This window comes from Dipodomys merriami, unplaced genomic scaffold (assembly GCF_024711535.1).
Source record: "Dipodomys merriami isolate MVZ:Mamm:240054 unplaced genomic scaffold, mDipMer1.0.p SCAF_12, whole genome shotgun sequence".
Classification (NCBI taxonomy): domain Eukaryota; kingdom Metazoa; phylum Chordata; class Mammalia; order Rodentia; family Heteromyidae; genus Dipodomys; species Dipodomys merriami.
Genome location: NW_027202493.1, coordinates 10,664,357 through 10,680,570, shown reverse-complemented (window position 1 = coordinate 10,680,570; position 16,214 = coordinate 10,664,357). Strand labels below are relative to the sequence as shown.

General features: G+C 37.6%; 1 protein-coding gene across 13 annotated transcripts in view; it reads left to right on the top strand.

Moving 5' to 3' along the window:
• Nrg1 (neuregulin 1) overlaps nt 1–16,214 on the top strand; it is a 1,056,971-nt gene that overhangs the window by 922,765 nt on the left and 117,992 nt on the right. For 5 of the 13 annotated variants that reach the window (XM_070016214.1, XM_070016211.1, XM_070016213.1 and 2 more), the window contains exon 1: nt 14,505–15,550. The exons of the other annotated variants lie outside the window; for them this stretch is intronic. In XM_070016214.1, coding sequence (XP_069872315.1) covers nt 14,884–15,550 — 667 coding nt within the window. In that variant the 5' untranslated portion in view covers nt 14,505–14,883. Of the gene's footprint in view, nt 1–14,504; nt 15,551–16,214 lie in introns of those variants that run through there. 13 annotated transcript variants of the gene reach the window in all.

Here is a 16,214-nt window from a genome sequence, read left to right as displayed (position 1 = left end):
ACAGGATATGTAAAACTAATTTTGCTGACTGAACTGTATGGTGATTCTTAATAATAATGATGAGATATTGGTTGCAGGTGATATCTAATATGCCAAGGCACTCAGTAGCCTAGAAAATCATTGGATTTGTAATGCTAGAGAAAAAGTACTGTGTTAATAAGATAATAGCAAAGTGAATACCATGTGCTGTTTTTTGGGGGTGCGGGGAGGAGAGGGTTTGGACTAGGGTTTGGACTCGGGTCCTGGTGCCTGCTCAGCTTACTTGCTGGGGTGGCACTCTGTCACTTGAACCACACTCCCAGTGAAGCTTTTTACTGCTTGTTTTAGAGTCTTGAGGACTTTTCTGCTGTGGCTGTATTTGAAAGATAATCCGACAGATTTCAGCCCCCCAAGTGGCTAAGATTGCAGTCTTGATACACTAGTGCCTTGTTATATTTCTATTTTTAACTTCAAATGTTTGTAAACTTATGTCATTAAAAATTAAGGTGTTACTTTTGAGTAGGAGAGAAAATAGATTTCATAAAAATCATCTTAATGCCATTTGGAAATACATCTCTAAAAATAGAATGAGATAAAAACTTCCACCTCAATACAGTGTAGATCCTTTCCTTCATTAGACATCTGCCATTGAACATGTCATACAATGAGAGTACATGCATTAAGATTACGGATGAGACCTCAAATCGATTTGCATGCTTTTATGACAAACTTGTTGCTGTAGAGCCATGTATGTTAGCCATGTATGTTCTCATTAGTTGGAAGAAGAAAAAAATCATGTTTCTCACTAGATAAATAATATACATCCTGTTTTGTTATTGATTTCTTTTATTACCCTCAGGCTCATCTCTGAGCAGCTCAGATGTTGAGAAAGATGATAGGATGTGACTCTGACAGCAGAGCTTCTTTTGGTCATTTTTAGCCTTTGATATGCCAGTGATTTTGTTGTACTATCTACCTCATTAGAACCAATACTTAATCAAAATCTCTAATACTTTTTCTTGGAATCATGTCAGATTTTCTTATTGATTTAGTTGCTATAAGCAACCAACCTTCAAATCATATCATCAGATATTTATCTATATGAATATCATGCAAACTTCTTTTTGATTTTTGACTATACTTTTTTACTATGCTGAAATTTCAAATTCAAGCTGGTGCCAGTAGTTCATGCATGTACTCTAGCAATGTAGAAGGCTGAGATCTAAGGACTAAGAGGCAAAGCTAGCCAGGGCAGACAAATCTAAGAGAATCTTATCTCCAGTTCACTAGCAAAAAGCCAGAAGTGGAGGTGTGGCTTAATTAGAGCTTCTTCCCTGAGCAAAAAAGCCAAGCAAAAATGCAAGGCCCTGAATTCAAGCCCTAGTACTAACACACACATATACCCACATACACACAGATAAAAATTTCTGTGAAATTAGGAAATCTCCATAATATTTCAGTTTCCAAAATAGATAATAATAAAATATTGTACATCCTTTACAATAAAATTTAAATTTAAAAAATAATAAAAAATATATTAATGCCTTATTTTTGTATTTATTCCAGCCTCCAAAATAGTCTACAGCTCTTTAAGTCACCAGTTTATCATCAAATTACTACTATAGTCAAGTCTGTGTTGGTGGGATTTTGGTTTTGAAAGTTTCTGAGAATGGAGATGCGTGGTTAGATATGTTATTTGGCCACTAATCCTCCATTGCCTCCAAAGGTCTTTTGACTAGTCAAAGTCTTGTCTTTGGAATTGAATCTCTGCATCCATCTATTTCTAGCCAAAACAAAACACTATTAGAAGAAGACATTTTTATTTATAATTGATCCTTAGTGGAAGAAAATCTCAACTATTTAGGTATACGTATATAATAAACAATGCTTCATAAGGAGTTCATTTGAAACATTGCTGTATGACTGCCACACAAATAGGATCTATGGTAACTCTCTACTAATCTGTGGACTCTCATTTCTGAAGATTTTGCCCATAAGAAAACTATGTTTTCCATTAAAATGTAAACATCCTGGAACAAGGAACCTGGCAGTTTCTGTTTTCTCAACCCCATCTTTTTTTCCTCTTGGTTTTATATAAGACTTGATTCATATTAGGCACATGCAAAGAGACAGAAAGGGGGGGGGAGACAGGAGAGATTTGGTTTTTCTATAAAAATGATAACTACTTCATTCTAATCATTTCTTCGTGAATTCTGAGATGTATTTATCATGGAAGGACATTTTGCAGTGGCTGAAATTCTGTCCCATGAATTTTTCTTTGCCCTGGGTTCCAGCTGACCTGAGTCTGAGTGACAAGAGAGAGAAAGAGAGAGGGAGGGAAGGACATACAAAGGCAGCAGGGACAGCATCTTTCTGGAAGGAAAACTAGGAAACTAGGAAAACTCAGATGCATACAATAGAGTATGTCGTATGATTTAATATGCTAATTGCTTTGATTCATATACTTACTGATAACATCATTTAAATGGACTGATTTCACCATGGTCAGACTCCAATTACACAGCATAATTAAATGGATAGCCTAGTGTTGTATAGTAAATTCTTACGCTGCCTTGGTATGAGAAGTAAATCCCTCCAAGGTAAAAACTAATGTGTATGTGAGCAGGTACATTCTTACTGTCATATTTCCCTTCTCTTGCTCTTTCCTTTCATGACTAGTTTTATGTAGATCCAAAGAGAAATTTTACCATAGAGGTCAATAAAAAAAATTACCTTTAAAATCTTTATGCAATTAGTGATTTTCTAGGAAAGTATTTTTCCACTAAATAACTCCAAAATCACTATGAAATAGGAAAAAGATGTCACCTCTGAAGTTCTTTTTCTAGCTGGGCAGTCAGAGGTGGTCTCGTGTTCTATGTATCTATAAAATAGGATAATATTACTTACTTTGTAGCCTGTTTATATATATATATATATATATGATTATATAAATATAGTTATATATATAATTCTCTGAAAAAAATCTATTTCAGGAACCGAAATTAGAATGAAATTTTCTTTTAATTCTTCCTATGAAATTTACAAACTTCAGAACAATACCTCCCTCATAACTAACTACTGAATGTTTTGGGGATGGGTAGCTGAATGGATAGCAAAGTAAGTTACTATAGTATGGTATCTGTTTTGTTACATCTAATAGGTTGGCTTTAAATATTTAAATTTACTGCTTTTGAAAAACAGGTCATCCTGAGGTTTTCTTTTTCTTTTTCTTTTTTTTTTTAACCTGGCAACTTATAAAAAGAAGATAGTTGAAAATGCTGAGCAGCAAATTTCCTGTTTAGTTGTTATATGTTGGCTGAATTACAGGAATGCCATTTCATTTTGAAGTGCACAACTCAAGAGTTTAGCTCTGATTTTCTGACAGTAATTATTTTTGAACCAATCCAACACTTTTTTTTTTTTCCTCTGCAGCAGGAAGTTATTGTAAAAAATCTCCTCTCAAGGAGCATACCTAATTCTGTATATGAAATGACTAAAAATGTTCAACCTACTCAAGGCACTTAAAAATAATCAGTGATCGGGGCTGGGAAGGTGGCTCAGTGGTAGAGCACTTGCCTTGCATGCCTGAGGCCCTGGGTTTGATTCCTCAGCACCACATAAACAAAAAGAAAAAAGCCAGAAGTGGCGCTGTGGCTCAAGTGGTAGAGCGTTAGCCTTGAGCTGAAGAGCTGAGGGACAGCGCCCAGGCCCAGAGTTCAGGCCCCACAACCGGACCCCCCCCCCAAAAAAAAAATCAGTGATCTCTCTGTATTTTTTTTTTTTTTTTGCCAGCCCTGGGGCTTCAACTCAAGGCCTGGGCACTTGGCCTGAGCCTCTCTGTGCTCACAGCTAGCGCTCTATCACTTGAGCCACAGCACCACTTCTGGCTTTTTCTGAGTAGTTTATTGCAGATAAGAGTCTCCCAGACTTTCCTGCCAGGGCTGGCTTTGAACTGCGATCTTCAGATCTCAGCCTCCTGAGTAGCTAGGATTGCAGGTACCAGCACCCAGCTCTCTGCTATTCTTTGCATCTCCAGATGCTTCAGTCCCATGGAAAACTGCTTAATTATTATCACTTACCTTGTAAAAGAGTAACAATAACTTTTGATTGACCCTCCTATCTCTCACCCAAAACCTTTTTCCTATGAATTTTCTTGAAGGTAAATTGGGGAAAAATGCTGGAGAGTTCACCTTTTAGATACTTGAGTATCTGTCATTAAACAGTAGTACACCTTTTGAAGGGCACAGAAGAAAATGTGCTAAGTCTAGGTATTTAGCCTGCAGTTAAGCAGATGTCACCTGAAGACAGGCTATTTGTCTGGCTTCCAGTGACAGAGTCATGCCAAAGCTGCAGGGAAGATTTTGATAAATACTTGGAAAGATTTATGTGTCATTTCAGAAACCTGTCTAAAAGCATTTCGAGCCATTTAAGCTAAGCTTTTCCTTTCTTACCGGAGGTATGTGGAGATGGAAAAGAAACATATGGTCAGAACTCTCTGCACTGCAGTGATAGGTAAAAGAAGTGCTTTTCCTGCTAGGTTAAATTGCTCTGCATGCCTCTTGCTGTCAGTGGTGTGATTTAGTTAACTACGGATGCTTTTAAAGGGGCTTTGTACTGCATCATGCATATTCAATAGTTCATAAAATATGTTTGCATAATAGGGAGGGGAATAGAGCAAGGGAGAAGTTCACCTTGGAAACTCTGACCCATAGTTGTCATTGACCAGCTGATCACTAGTAAAGGTATGTTCAGGTTAGGAATGCTTCAAGCAGTGCAATGATTTGATTTGTCTTTGTAGAATGAAACCTAGTATCACCCGAGCCTTCTGGATTTGCCAGTAATGTGAACTTCATGTTCTCCTATCCATTTTGTTCACAGAAGCTCTAATTTCCTAGTGCTAGCATTAACGAAACAGCGTTTTGCAATAAATAAGTGGTATTGGGGACAGGGATACAGAAAAAGCTCTTGATTTTCTATAGCAGTTAACTATTTGTCACAGAAAGATTCTTCATTGCAGTAGAAAATGGTCCAAATTCCATGAATCCTTTGTCCTTGGCATAATTTTGAAGTTCATTTTAAAAGTCAATTATTCCTTAAAATCAGAGCAGTAGAAAAGGTGGAGGAGAGTGGGGAGGTGGAAGTGGAGGGGTGGAAGGAGGGTTGTTAAGGGGAAGGGAAGTAGCGAAGTATAGGTTACTTCCCTTAGTTTGATGACTATTCAAAGACTGAGTCCCACTGTAAAGATTTGTCTATGAGTATCTTTCTGAAAGAGGACCATTAAGTAGTGCTGTGACCACAGATGGGCTAGAGAGCATTAAATGGAGTAATCTTTCAAGTAGAACAGTCCTTGTAGAAGGGTCAAACTGAGTTACTTCTGGGGCAATCACCTACACAGCAGTGACAGACAAAGCTAAACTGTCTAAGCAAGTGGTTTTGTCAACCTTGATAGTAAATATCTAAAGAGCTGTCCTTGGTAGAAATGAGTTTAAGTGAGAAGAGCTGCCCATAAGACTTGAATTCTAGTCCTGATCTTGAAATTAATTCCTATGTTACCTTATTTATTTTTTGTTTTTGTTAAACCCCTTGGGATTTCTTTTTCGATTATTAGAATAAAAGGTAAACCCAGATAAGCTCCAACAATTTAAATTGTTGAGGTTACAGTTGGACTTTGTGTTGAACCCAAATCCTTTTACTCCAAATAATTTCCAAAACAGAAAGAAATCATTCAGTTCTGATGCTAGCAAAATCTTGTATGTTTTTTTTAACACGAAGTTTTGAGTTGGAGGTCAAATCAGAACATATCCTTATTGTCTGACTTTCAAATCATATTTTTATAAAGTCATAAAAAATGTAATAATGTAGGGAAAGTTCCCACCTCCTAGGCTGAGAAACAGCAGAAAAATGTGAAGGTAGCATTTCGTTTTAAATGGGATGTTTCAGTTTCTCTGAGCATCATAAATAAGGCTGTGGCCTTACAATGATGCTGCCAGTTAAGTGACTCACTGGGAATGCAGAAATCAGTTCTGGAAACTGCATGTATTTTTATCCCTCTCTTCTCTGTACTGTGGTGCAGTAATGAGAAAGAACTGTGTCTACTTTAAGGAAACTATTACACTGTTAGATGTTTCTTTTGGCCAATGTCTTTTCAGATTTAGAAATTTGGGCTATGTTTAAAAGTAAAACACTTCAGGTAATTCCTTTCCCCAAGTTTCCTTTATGTTGGGTCTGTTACAAGGGCTTATTGCACAGATGGGTTTCCAGGAATTGTAAGGATCTTTTGAGTGACTCGTAGAATAACGCATAACTATCTCCAAATGTGTGTAATCTCACTCTCAGCTTCCACTTGAAGCAAAAGTTTTTAAAATCAAGTTAACACATATTTCTGAGCATTTACAAAAACTGCTGTGTTATGCTATCTACAATTCACATTTCTAGGCTGGTTGAGGGTTCAATTTAGAGTCCATTGACAATAAATTAGTGCAAAGCATAACTCAAGTTGAGTTACATTCATCTTTGAGAACACATTGAACTTATATTAAGCTGATGTTGGTTATTAGAGACCTATTTATTTTTGACCAAAATTTCTTTGACTGATAAAACAGATAATACATCTGTTATTATCTTTATAAAGTAAAATTGTCCATGTTAAAAGCCTTCTTGTTATACTTGCTATAAGACTTGAGGGAAAGAGAGACAGAAAATATCTATTGGCTAATGCTACTCTGTGTCCTGAACTTAACTGTAATGGTGAATATTAAAGAAACCAATCAAAGATTTCTGTTGAAGGTGACTAAGCCAATATATTTGCTCCAGTAAATATTATGCAAAGTCATCCAGCCATATCTCACACATCAGAATTCTTTCTCTGTCTTTCTCTCTCACACATACATGCGCACATGTACACATGCGCACACACTGCATCATTTAACATTTTCCTGCATTTGCTTATACTGTTTGGCATGCCTATATCCTGAAGTTTTTCATATTGATGCATTCATTCAGACCCATGGAATGGGTTGTTTGTGCTAGGGTCTATGTTAGATACTGGGAATAGACCAGTGGAAACAAAGACGATGGCTTGTCCTTATAGAGTTCATAGTGTCAGAGAATTCGTACACATGATTTTTGTTTTTCAAAGCATGCTATAAAGGAAAAACAGTAATACCCAATTTCTGCCATCTCCCCCTCATCCTTTGCTCATATATTTAGTATATTCTAAATAGGAGAACCGGATGGTACAGAACAGCAAAGATTCTTAAATGGGACAGAATAGATCTTTTTTTGTTTTTTCATAAACTTGGTTTGAATTGAGACTATCAATGATCTATCAATTCATAATAACTTTATTGTACTTTTTGAGGTCCCAGGCAAGGTAGCATAAATTGTCAATGGTAAAACACCCTGTCTTTCCTTTTCCTTTTCTTCTCTTTTTCTTGTTCTTTGTCTTTGTCTTTTGCAGTGCTGAGCATCAAACCCAGGGCCTCACACAAACCAGACAAGTGCTCTACCATTGAGCTACATCTGTGTATCTGTTGGTTTCTTTATAGGAGAAAGGGCAACTGTCAAATTATGAAGTATTATTACTTTACTGCATCCTGCTAGTAAAACTACTCACATAGAACATGATTACCTTTTAAAAATAAGTGTTGGAGAAGCTTAAAACAGGATGAGTGCCCAGTATATTTTTTTTATTGAGTTGAAATTTATGTCATAAACCATTTTAAACAAACTCAACAGTGACATTTATCACAATTTGGCAACCCCACCCCCCACTGAGTTCCAAAGCATGTTCAGTATAATTTCAAAAGAAAGTGACTAATGAAATTAGAAATGGGCTCTTTCAGGGCAATAATACAATGGCTAAATATCCCCATGTAGTAATTATGCATTATATATGTTTTGAATGATCACATTGTATTCTATAAATATGCACAATTACACATCCATTTTTAAAAAGGAAAAATTGAAAAATCTTTATAAACAAGTGAAATAAAGTGTATTTGTGTATAAATAGGGACTTTTCTTTGGGAATAAAAAATTAATAGCTTCTATCTAAGTAAGTGCATTGTAAAATTGAAAGAAATCTATTATAACTGTCATACATTAAAATATATTCCAACATAAAATTATCATCTATATTTGAGCTCATTTACTGTATTCTTAATTGCAAAAGTTATAAACTTATACCCAGAACAAGATATGCCAGAGAAAATTGATCATCATGTTACAAAATGAGACCACAGAAGCACAATCAATATCAAGCATTTGTTGCAGCATCTCACAAACTAATTCTCAAAATTAAGTAAAATGATCTTGTCTGCCAACATTTTAAGTAAGAATAAAGGGTGGAGTCTTGAGTTTCCCCCCCAAACTGGAAAGAAGGTAGGTGAAATTACTTTCACTTTAACATCACTTTTAACATCATAAATAATCAAACAGCCCATGGATTTACTTTGTCCTCAGAGAACTGTTTTGTTGGAGAAAAAATAAAAATAAAAATAAATTGCTTTATTCCAAATCTTTCCTTCACTGAAAGAATCTGTGTTGGTTGAGAATTAAGTAAGCATGATTGGAATAGTTGAGTTTCATTAGGATAGGTTAAATTCATGTCAGATATATTATGAAACAATTAGAAAATTTGATAAGGTGGTATCTGAACTGGGCTTTATATAGTTTGAAGGTAAATAAAAGAGAGTACACAAGGATGTGTGTTTGCTTGTTTGTCAATAAGGTCTTGATATGTAATACAGGCTGCCCTCAAATTTACTGTCCTCTTAATCCAACCTTTCAAATGCTGGGATTAAAAGTGTACACCACCTTACCCAGCCACAGAATATTTTAGATGGATAGATGGATATTTATGTACTTTAAATTTTTAAAAATTATCTTCAAGTAGTTGTACAAAGGGGCTTCTCAACATAGTAATGTATGAGTGTAATTCATCTTGATCATTGTAACTGTTTCCAGCATTGTCTCCCATCTCTCCCAATCCCTCAAGTTAGAGTTCCATTTTTACATATGTACATTGAAGAATATGAGGGAACACCTACATCTTCAAGACATATTCTATAATCACCTAAGTAGCTTAATGAAAAAATTAGTTAATTGCTTAGGAAATAGAAGTTTTACTCATGTGCTCTATAATCTTTGCAACTATATTTTAATATTTCTATATCACAGAAAATAAGATTAAATGACTTCATACCTTATGGAATGAATGTCTAATATAATTCAATAAGGAGACTTAATAAGGTAGTTCATTTTAACATCAAAAAATAAATTAATTAAAATATACATTTTATGGTTCTAGGCTTGAGACAAGTAGATATTGGCAGTCTTTGTATTATAAGAAATGGCATTTTTTAGTCCTGTATATATAATGTAATTAAATAGGGACATATAACTGTGAAAGTATGCTCAATAAATGGAACAGTTAAGAAATCTGTGGTGTGGAAAATTATGAAGGGCTCCAATGAAGCCTAAGAAGATGTTTTTGGATGTGTGGCAACATCTAAGAGATATGTCAGTACTTTATATTCTGCTAGTGTTACAAGTTTTAAAGTTTCATTTAGACCCAGGAACTTTCTGTTGAAAAAATCATGATCTTGTATTTCCCTAGCAAATAAATACATAATTTACAATTTATACATAGATATCACCAAAAATGAAATAACTACTATCTTCAGTCTATCTTATATATTAAGAAGTGAATTCTCCTCTTCTCAGCTATAACATTTAGGAGAAAGTATAAACTTTTTCAGATAACAAAATACAGATATAAAAGTAAAAGATGTGAGAAGTTGGAGTAATACAGTCAAAAGCAAATGAACATTTTTTTTTTTTGCAAATGAACACTTTTTAATCCATATTTGTTGGTTGGATCTATGTTATATCTTCTGATGATTAAATAACTGAAAGAAATGCAGCAGTAAGCAGCCTGGCTTGAGCTGAGGTGACAGAGAAATTTAAGTATTTTTATTTGACAATGTGAGATACACTTTTCACTAAAGCTAGATTAGAAGAATGCTACAATATTAGCAAAGTGGATCAGAAAAAGAAGTGTATTTGACTTGGTTCTGCCAGATCCATTCTGTATTATTGTGTCTCCTCTTCATCCAAAGTGACTTACTAACATTTACTTCCTTACCTGCAGTGGTAAGTTAATTATGACAGCAAACAATTTGTCATTTTCTTGATCAAGTCTTATCACTTCTGTCCTGAATCTGGACTGACCCTGTGACTTTTTAGCTAGTAGGGTGCAATAGAACCATGGCCAGATAGGACTAGCAGCTTCTATTTCTGATCTCTGGAGATAGATGCTTCTTCTTAGAACCAGCCATCTTACTATGAGAACTAAAACCACATAGAGAGGCCACATGTTTGCGTACCATTTGACACCCTTGTTGAACTTGCACCTGACATCTGGCTTCATCTGCTGGCCATACGTGTGAATCATCTTAAATATTTCAGCCCGATTGCCCTTGCAGCTGATTGCAACCCCAGCTGGCATGAAATGGTGCAGAAGGCCTACTCTGCCTTATAGCCCTGTAGGTCTAAAGCCTAGGAAGACCCAATAAAAGTGGTTGTTGCTTTAAGCTATTACAGGGCCATTTACTTCACAAAAATAATTGAAATAGACCCCAAGAAGAACCCTGTAACAGCTGATTTGATTTAAACTATAAATAGCTACTAATTTGGATGGATTATGTTTAGTCCTTATAACTCCCTGCTCAGAATCACTAGGCAGAATTATAGCAAAAATAAGAATTACAAAATTTGGAGTTAATTTGGAAACTGGGTGCCCTAAGTTAACTATAGGCTAATAATCCCATTTTTATTGTTTTGTGGTTTTCCTGTTTTTTTCCATTGAACTGTTATGTAAAAATATATGAGTGAGGGCATGGTTGAAGTGGTAGAGCACTATCTAGAAGTGTGAAGCACACTGAGTCAGATCACATGCCTTAGATCTACCTTGCAGATGTAATCTTTTGACTAAAACAAAGCTTTTAAAAAAATTTTAATTTCCCAAAAGAAATGGCATGAGTTAGGCCTGTTTCATATCTTGGCTGTATCATTTTAATCATTTAGTCTACAACAGTTACCTAAGCCTATATATCTTCATTTCCAAGGCCATATGGACTATACAGGATTGGTGAAGATTAGAAATCATGTGTGCTGTAATATGTAAATGCCCAATCTAAAAGATAAACATATATAAACACATACAGGATCATATATACATACATTTATAGAATATGTCTGTATACTGAGGAATTTTTGAGGGGATAAGTAGGACTGGGGAAGGATAAATAAATGTTATCTGGCATCTGTGAATGGCACTGGTGACACAAGAAAACTCACCGAAATCTGTTGAATATTGAGGAATAGGCTAGATGGGGAAAGAGAGAGAGGCCACCAAGATGATTAAAATTACTCAATATGTAAAACTTTGTAAAATTTTATGCTGAAATCTCTTAAATGCTGGATTTTGTTAAGGTATTACTTAAAAGATTAAAAAGGATATGTTCTTACAGTTCTTCTTAGTCATGCATGCCTTTCCGTAAAGGTGTTTTTCATCCCAAGGAAATCCTGACCTTCAACTCTGTGTACACTACCTTTCCTTATGCTTTTATTGCTACAGAGGATTTGATGAAGGGATAAAGGCAACTTCTGACTCTTAGTCCCCAGGGCAGAACTAATGGAGCATTCTTTTTATTCCCCAGCCCCTTCCTACTCCTTTCCCCCAATTACATCCATCTGCCAATTTAGTGCAGAAAGCAATTTTGTAGAAATTCATGGAATACATTTCCAGGGAGAAAACATACATAGCCCAGTGTCTGATATGTGTGTTCTAGGGCAAAGAATAGCTGTGTCAGCTGGTAGGATTCTGTTGTCCTAGCCTTCAAATAATGATACATTTTTCTTCTTCGTACATATTGAGAGATTTTAGTATAACAACTAGCATGGTGTCTAGTAACTTATTTTTGTCGCTGAGTATATTTGATATTACATGAAGTAATTGCTACTGATACAGTTAACCACCCCTTTTCAAAACTAGTTATTGTTTGTGGCATTTTTTCCTATCTGATGTGGGCCCACTTGAGTCCCATTTTGGTCTGATATCTAGATTAACTCGGCCATGGATGAAATGTCAGTGTAATTAGATTTGGATATAATATATTGGGGCAGAACTAAAAATTCAATACAGGATATTTAAACTGAGAGATCTTGGAAAAAATTGTAACTCACTGTAATTGATCATAACCACTTACCTGTTATATCACTTTAAGATATTTCAATTATATTGGTAATGAAGATTTTAAGAAGTGTTCAATGCTTTAGTAAATTTCCTACCCTGTAAAATTTCATGTCCATCACTAGAATCTTTGTTAAGAGAGCTCTCATTGCTTTGAAATCGAATAGATGAAACTAGGAAATAAGCATACAAATTATTTAAAAATACTGGTTACTGGTATATACTTGTGGGTTTTATAGAGGTGAACTTTAAAAAGGTAATCTATTTTACCCATAAATTTGTCATTGTCATGGTTATAATTATGCAAAATGGCCCTATGCTCTTGTTGTTGATGGTGGTAGTACTGAAAACATAGTTTAAGATGTTAATATCCATTAAATAATTTATAATTATGGAGTAATTTCATCTGGAAGGAAATGATGATATGCTTACCTCCTACCACTTAAAGTTTAAATATATTTCAAAGCAGTGGAGATTGTGCTGTACAAAATATCACATGCTTAAAGCAGATTTTCTCTAGACTTGGGCTCTATATTTTACTACTCTGGGACTCCTTAGGATGGATCTGTAGTATAGATTTACAGAGAGTTTTTAAGACTCCTATTGACATCGGCGAACAGAATGGTTCCTCAGAAACCATTTGGGTGTCTAATCACAGTGAAGTGTGGATTAAAGGTTCAGATATACAGAGTACACTCTGCCACGCAACAGACACTTCCCAGGAGTCCATGACCTCTTTTAGAACAGCGAGATTCTTCTAGTCCTTTAAAGACTGCTGCTTTTTTTTTTTTTTAAAGAAAAAAAAATCAGCATGGAGACTGTCTGTATGGTAAAGCTACTGAAACCTAACCCCAAAGCACACTCTTATAGAAAACTCTTCTTAATACATGCAGTGCGATTTTTTAGCTGAGGACATGTGGCACACATTACCGTGTCCAGAGAATTCAAACCTCTGCAGTGTGGAGTCACAATGAAAAGCTAACTTAAAAAGTGTAGTTTCATTTTTGCTCCCTTCACACAGCTCTGTTATTTACACGGATCCTGACACCTTGACATTGGTCTGGTGTGTTCAAGGTGGGACAAGGGAATTAGACCTTGAAAGGTCAGGAATGTATGGGTGTCTCTTCCCTGCCCCACTATTTCCTTCTTCCAACAGAATCTTATACACTCACTACAGAAGGGGCTAGAGACAGAGCTGTCCATGGTTGGAAAACAGTGTTCTAACTGTTGGTTGCAAATCAACTAATAACAGTCCTGTCGGTGAACAAAACTTATTAGAGGGCTAGCTAGGGAAGAAGAAATTGCTGTTGAAAGGCTTACCTCTCTAGGGAGGAATCAGATATCAGACTTTGCCAAGCCTCAGGTCCAACCCAGAAGATCCCACCTACAGCCCCCCTCCAACCCCCCATCACAGTTTTGTTAGATTGCCATCGATCGCTGAGCTTTTTCTGACCCCACAGTGGGTGAAGGAAAGAGAGAGCCAGCAAGACTGAAAGCTAGCAAGGTGGGGGAGTCGGGAGGTGCGGGGGGGGGGGACTGGGGTGGTTTATTGTCGAAGAAAAGGGGGGTGGGGGCCATGGGGACCCAGCTTCACTGGTGCCTGCCTGCTTCTCTTTGATTTGATGGCCTTTATTCCTTCTAATTGGATAAAATAGGAAGTCCCTGGCAGTCCTGTGTTGCTGGGTGCACACTAAAGGATTTCACTCAGACCAGACAGCAGCTTAGAGTGGGGACAGAGAGGGTGGGGGCTGGGAGAGGAAGGAGAAGAGAGAGAAAAAGAGAGTCGGGACGGGGGCGGGGGCGATGTGTTTGGGATGGAGCTGGGGAAGCAGGAGAAAGAGACTGCGAAGAAGGAAGACTGCGAAGGAAGAAAGTGACTGAGGCTCGGAAAGGACAAAGAGGAGTGGTTGGGGGTGGGGGTGGAGGCTGGGCGGGGAAGGGAGTTACCGCCCCTCCCGGCCGCACGCTGCGCTCAGATCCCTCCCTGGGTGCTGGTACTGTTTGCAGAGATGCTCCGAGGACAGGCACCTGCTGCTCTGTAATGATTCAGCCTCTTTCAGCCAGCGCTATCACACAACAGGATGCTGTTGCTACTGTCTCTGCTGCCTCTCCTGCCTCCGCCGCTGCTCCCGCCGCCGCCGCCGCCGCTGGTCCTGCTTTTGCTTTTACTTCTTCTGCATGACAGTTGTTTTCTTCATCTCAGCAGACACCAGCTTCAGATGCTTGAGGTGAGCAACATGCCCTTCAGTTTGGGCTACTGGTTTACTTAATTAACCAGCCATCCGCTCCGATTCTAGTTTAGCTCCCACCCTGCTTGTCTTCTTAACCAACTGGGATGGTTTGGAGCAGCATTTAAAAGAACTGGAAAAAAAAAAAAAGTGGCCCAGAAAGAACAACTAAAGAATTATTACGATCTACTTTGATTTTGTAGTTGCTCGAAGCTTTCTCTTGCTTTTCTTTTCTGTTTTTTTTTTCTTTCTTTCTTTCTTTCTTCTTCTTCCTCCTGGACTCCTCTTGCTTTTTTGATAATGGCCTTGGACTTGGCGGACTTATCGATTTCCCCCTGTAAGATGCTGTATCATTTGGTTGGGGGGAGCTCTGCATGGTAATGGACTGCCAGAGAGGCCAGACCTTCTGGAGGTGAGCCGATGGAGATTTATTCCCCAGACATGTCTGAGGTAGATGGCCAGAGGTCCTCCAGTCCCTCCATTCAGCTAAGTGAAGACCCATCTCTTGATGGGCTTCCGGCAGCTGAAGACATGCCAGAGACCCAGACAGAAGATGGGAGAAGCTCTGGACTCGTGGGCCTGGCTGGGCCCTGCTGTGTGTGCCTGGAAGCGGAGCGCCTGAGAGGTTGCCTCAACTCAGAGAAGATCTGCATTGTCCCCATTCTGGCTTGCCTCGTCAGCCTCTGCCTCTGCATTGCTGGCCTCAAGTGGGTGTTTGTGGACAAGATATTTGAGTATGACTCTCCTACTCACCTTGACCCTGGAGGGTTAGGCCAGGACCCTGTGACTGCTCGGGATCCAACTGCTTCCTCAGCGGTGTGGGTATCATCTGAGGCGTACACTTCACCTGTCTCTAGGGTTCAATCTGAAACTGAGGTTCAAGTTACACTGCAAGTTGACAATACTGCTGTATCCTCTGAATCTGCAGCAGCACCAACCCTCAAGCATCGCATTTTTGCCATTTCTTTCCGGCCTTCTACTTCACCTTTCTTCCCTTCAGCCACTCGGAACCCTGAGGTGAGAACACCCAAGTCAGCAACTCAGCCACAAACAACAGAAACTAATCTCCAAACTGCTCCTAAACTTTGTAAGTAGAGAGAGAGAGAGAGAGATGATGATGATGACATTGAATGAATGAAAGGGTGGGTTTGAGCTCCCCAAAGGTATTCTCTAGAGTGTTAAACTGCTGCTTTCCTTCTTGTGCTTTAATTGCATGGTTTTGTTTGAGCAGATCACGTGACCGAGATGCTTAGGGTGTCATTGAAGAGACAAGTTTAAAAAAAAAAAAAGAAAAAAGAAATCATGTGAACTCCTAGTATGAATCAGTCTTTTAACAGCAGCTCCTTTAAAACAGCTTGTTAAATGTGGGGTGGAGGATCCCAAACTTCAGCCTGCAAGTCATCCTTGAATTTCAGTGCATCTGTTTATCTTTAACATGAAAAAAAACTCTTTAAAATAAATTAGCAAAAATGGTACTTCTCTATGCCATTGAGTATAATTTCTTTCTTTTTCTCACTAGAGACTTTGGGTTGCATTTTGGTTCATCTGTATCTCCCAGAAGCCCCAAGTTGACATCATCTTTCTCCATCTTTTCTTCCTGTTTCTTTATCACTTCTCCCCATCTTTGTTTTTTTTTTTCATGCCTCCCTATAATTACAGCAGGTTTTGAGACATTTACAGTCAGTGACCTTTCCTCTCCTTAGCTTGTGACTCTTGCTGTCCTTCTGTTATACTGTTGAGCACTGAGTACT